Below are 5,119 nucleotides of genomic sequence, written 5' to 3'. Positions count from 1 at the left end.
GCCATTTTGTGATGTACCAACACAAAATGGAAGAAAAATGGGTTTCTTTTGTTGCGGTACGACAGACTGTTCACAAATTAAGTCACTTCTGAAGGCAACTAGCTACATGGATCTTTATTTAGGGTCATCAGAGTAAAGTGAGTTGGTTTGAAATAGTCAAAACTCTTTAGATTTAAACTGAACATATGAAAACTACACATAATTTCCAAATTGTTCCCAACCTCTGTGTTGATCCATCAAATCCCATTAAAACACGTTGAAGTTTGTGGGCTTAGCATGACAGAATGGGGATAAGTTCAAGGTGAATCAACACTTTTGCAAGGCACTGTAAAGACGGATGCATGTTCAACAACGGGATCAGGAATAAAGTGAGGGTAGACAAATATTTCTACAAATAATTTACTTAAGTTCTATAGATTTCTTTACTCTTGCAGGCCGTGTAGAGATGCTAAAGCTGTGCAAACATACCACATGCTGTGTAACAATAAAAAATACAAAAGCAGATTTACATTTTAATGTATAAAATAAACAATAAAAGCCCATTTAATACTTTTTAAATGGTCTTTAAAAGGTTTTCTACACTTGATGAGCCTCATTAACATCCTGGCTGGTTATTTTCGGGGCCTTGGAGTGATTTATTGCTGCTATCATTGTGTCTGGAGGTGCGGAAGAGAAATGGCACAAGACAAACCGAGGTCATTTGTCAAAACACTCCCATGATGCACCTGAAACAGCAGCTTTCAGAAAACCTCACGCTCCTCTTGAGCACAACAATCGTCTCTCAGCCGCCACCTCAACGAAACTCGCCCAGCAAGCAAACTGGTTTTCATGAGCAAGCTTAGCGGACAGGTCCTTTAACCACCAGAGCAGACGCACGGCTCGCGAACGAGAACTTCACCAACCTCCAGTGACCTCACACATGGGTGTGATGGGAGAATCGTCGGGCGGGACACCGCCGAGCGGCTCTGGCTCCACCGAGGCGTTGCCGGGGATACGCAACACCAGGGCAAACAGTCGCTGGTCCCAGCGAAAAGGCTCCTTGGTCAGCTCGCTCCCTGGCAGAGGGGTGGTCAGAGGCAGATGGAGCTAGAGAGGGGAGGACATGACGACACGCTGAGATCTGAGAGATTCCACTACGTTTTTGTTTTTTTTTAATAATCAGGACAGATTTCTGCATCTCTACTTGCTGATGACTGTCAAGGGCAGCTTTGAAACTAAAAATGTTCTGGAAACGCTGAAGGCCACCTTGCTTATTCATGCAATTATCAAAACAAAGAGAGAATAAAATGAAGCACATTTCTCATTTCTTATCATATAAACAGAGGAGCTAACATCCAAACTACTACTATCAGGTGCAACTACGCTTCACCACACACAACTCTAAAATATACCAATTCTTACACTGGCTCCTTCAATTAGGTATTACTATTATATTACTGAAAGGCACAGGAATTACATTTAATTATATTTTCATATAAGTCTATATTTAGTTTTTTTCTTTTTAGTGGAAAAAAAATCAGCTATATTAACTTATTAATTCACGTTGTTGGTATTTCTCCTCATGATTAAAATGTTCCTCATAGAAATAACCAGTAATAATCATCCACCTCTATTTGCAAGTTCAATCATGTTGTTGCTTATGATCTCTGAACTGTTTTCATGTTTGCCACTTTTGAACACTAAAGGCAACAAAAACACGATAATCTATACATGTATCTCTGTGACTATTTTATTCAGAATTTGCAAGAGAGCTAAAGATTTAAAGGTACATTTTAAGATAATATCCTCCTTCAACTGTGCAAAATTATTTTGAAGATGCCTGATGAATAAATTTGTTTGAAAATGTATTAAGATGATAACGATGTGGAAAAATAACTACAGAGAAGTTCCACATAAAAAAAAAACATTTTGAGCACCTCCTTTTCCCCCCCTACATTTTAAAAATCAAAAAGTTGAATTATTTCCCATTCATTCTACAATTTTGTTAACTTTTAAATATAAAATTGATTCCGATGACCATAGAAACAACCCTGATCAAAGATGCTTTCCTGCAGGCCCCGCCCATCAGCAGAGACCGCATGCTAAATTCTCTCAGATGCTGATTAACGACGTCCGACTGACCTCGTCTTGCACGCCGCTGCCGCCGGTCAACTTGTTGCCATCGCTGATTGCAATTATGATGGCAGGTTCAAGGAAGAAAGGGTTCCTCCCCTGTAACGGGAAAAGATGCAGGGAAATCCTTAAAAAGAGCGGGAAGAAAAGCACCAACAAGCAGCACGAAGCGACATGTAGAGCGCCTCGCAAAGGTTTGTAACAATCACAGACCTCTATGAATTTTACTGCCACTTTGTGACACAAAGTAGAGCTCAGCTATGAAGTGGGAAGGAAATGCTTGTTTTTTCACTTGTTACAGATGACAATCCAAACGATTGTGACAGGTGTTCGTATTCAGAGTAGCCACAAGTCACATAATTAGTAGTTCAGAGCTGATGAGAAGATGGATGGAGCTAAATACAGAGAGATCCTGGCACAAAAGCTGCTCTTTACTGTAAACCAAGGCGAACACACAACGAGAATAAGCGAGAAAACAACGAGAACTGCAATGGAATGGTTTACATCAAGGCATGTGTGTGTGAAAATGTCCTAGTCAAAGTCCAGACCCAAAGCCTATTGAGAATCTGTGATAAGACGTGAAAACTGATGGTGACAAATACTCACCAAATCATATGATCTTGCAAAAAAAGCTTGCAAAAAAAAACTAAACAAAAAAAAAAAACCTTTGATCTCTAGATTAAAAGTGCACCGATTGAAAAGCCTGATCAGCAGATTCCGGTCAAAGCTGATATTTTTGTCTGAAAAATATAGTGACCAAGCTGGCAACAGTGGGGTGACTATTGTTAACCATTGCCAGAATCACTTTCATTTCATGGCGTTAAGTTAACCTTTACTGAAGCTGATAAATGTACATCTGTAGTTTAATCCGAGTCTGAATTGCATTTATCTACGTCTACATTTCCTGTCCCCTCCTTCCTCCAAAACGAGGAGCTTTCAATACGACAGCGTATTGAAAGCTCTTTTCTGCCCGATCCTGGAATATTTCCTGACATCTGCACTCCACACAGAGCGTGAAACTGGAGCAGGACTGCATTTATCACAGCGCATCAGCCTTACGGGATCTCCGCCGGGGCCTCGGGATCATGAGTTAACGGCGTGAAGCCCTCAATGCAGCCTGACAGGTTCTGTCAGCAAACAGCAGCGAAGGCGGCGGCGGCTCGCTGCAGTCGCACGGACTTCACAAAGGCCGTCCTGTACCGGCGGCGGAGCGATTATTAATGGAAGAGGAACCGCTCAGTCTGGACTCTCTACCTGTGGGCCGCGTCCGCTGCTGAATGACGGATCTGTCCGTGTAACCCAAAGCAAACAGAGCACGAGACGACCGAAATCTGCTCTGCTGGAGGTATCCATGACAACCTAGTTATTTATCCAGTTCTGTCCCCCCCAAAATCCTTTCATAATGGGAACTTTCTTGGCATGCTAATGAGTCAGCAATGGGTCTAAATGGCCAAATGATTTTTGATTTCAATCATGTCGCATCTGCTCCCTCGGCTTTAATAGCTGCTGGGCTGTTTTTCTGTTTAGATCATAATGGGCCTCAATAAACTCAGAACAGAACACGAGCTTGGGTTCCCCCTCCTCCCCCTCCTCCTGCTGCTGCTTCAATGTTTGCTTATGCAAAACATTTTCTCTTTTTTACATTTACTGGTATTTAACAACAGATTTAGCAGGTATAAATGAGTTCATACGGATAACAGATTTTCATTAGATACTGATTAAGAAAACAAACAAAAAAAAAGCATTGGCTTAATAATCAGGTAAGAACCAGACATCACTTTCACTGCGTCCTTGTCTTCTGCTCTCTGATTGGCCCCCATATGGAAACTGATCAGTGTCAGGATTACCCGCTTTGCCTCCTAAACCCCTCTTCTTCTTCTCCCAGGGGTAGAGTCATTGCAGATGCCTGGCAACCTGGAGGACTCTTTGTTACTGCAGACAGAGTCACTCCGGAGCAATATTAACTCCCCCAGCAGGCTCAGTCCCCTTTGTTATCGTGCTCTGGAGCTCTTTAAGGATCACTGAACGTCTTACAACTTCAGGCAGTTTATGAACGTTCAGATTAAACAAAAAAAAAAAAAGCACAAAAGAATGAGGTGGAGCGAAAACGCTTGAACCACAAAGCTGACACATCCATTTTGTTAGGCTTTGATTTAACGCTGCTGGGGGGAAATTGAGCTTGAAGAAGAACAGAAATGATTGGTGTCAGAGTGCTGATGCAACATGTCAGGTTTGACTGCTCAAAAAAAAAAAAAAAAAAGGAAAAGATTCCCCTGATTCAGTCTCTGCTTGTGAAAAAGACTCGTGTTCTACTCGCAGTGGCTTGCAGAAGGATTTATCCTCTTGAACGCTTTCCTGCGAACGTAACCCTCCTGTTATGTTCGCTTCTGAGGTACAGCAATAATGTTCCTGGGTCAATTTGACCCGGAGACTGTTCAATCATGCAATGGTGTCAGAAACCAAAAAAATAATCCAAAACATTTTTGAATCTGGTTATTAACGCCAATACTAACAATTTCAATCAATATTTGTGCAATTGTGTTTTTAATTCCTCACAAATAAAGGATCAATGACAACAATTTACTCATTCGGACATAAAAAAATGTGATTACATATTTTTTATGGCCACTGAAAAACCTAAACACAAAATAACACTAAGTATCTTTGAAAGTGACTTTTTGTAAATTTTTTTATATTACATTTAGATTTTTTTTTTTGAAGGGGTCATCTTTATAATTGAACTTGAGACACTATTCTGACCTGGGTCAAATTTGCCTGCTGACTAAAATCAAGATAAATGAGTCCTGAAGATGATCCTCCAGGTGGATTTCCAGTTTAAACCTGCATGTCCAAAACATAACTGGGTTTTTCATCACATGCTGCCCAGATTTTTATGTTATATTTAGCTGGTGTGGAAGGCATATATAGTGTAAATGAGCAGCGACCTCTGAATGCCAGCGGTGACCTTTATGAATGCCACAAATCTTCCATCTACTGTGACATTGGG

General features: G+C 41.0%; 1 protein-coding gene across 1 annotated transcript in view; it reads right to left on the bottom strand.

Annotated features, from left to right (window-relative positions):
- The window catches only part of ints6 (integrator complex subunit 6), a 30,945-nt gene that overhangs the window by 15,682 nt on the left and 10,144 nt on the right, over positions 1 to 5,119 (bottom strand). Inside the window, exons 4-5 of the mRNA XM_015047375.1 lie at positions 2,122 to 2,211; positions 903 to 1,086 (exon numbers count right to left, since the gene is read on the bottom strand). Of these exons, the coding sequence (XP_014902861.1) occupies positions 903 to 1,086; positions 2,122 to 2,211 (274 nt within the window). The remainder of the gene's footprint in view (positions 1 to 902; positions 1,087 to 2,121; positions 2,212 to 5,119) is intronic.

The sequence above is a fragment of the Poecilia latipinna genome, unplaced genomic scaffold (genome assembly GCF_001443285.1).
Source record: "Poecilia latipinna isolate Pla-1442-1.1 unplaced genomic scaffold, P_latipinna-1.0 Scaffold823, whole genome shotgun sequence".
Classification (NCBI taxonomy): Eukaryota; Metazoa; Chordata; class Actinopteri; order Cyprinodontiformes; family Poeciliidae; genus Poecilia; species Poecilia latipinna.
Note: the sequence above shows the minus strand (reverse complement) of the source record. Positions and strands in the feature narration are given on the sequence as shown.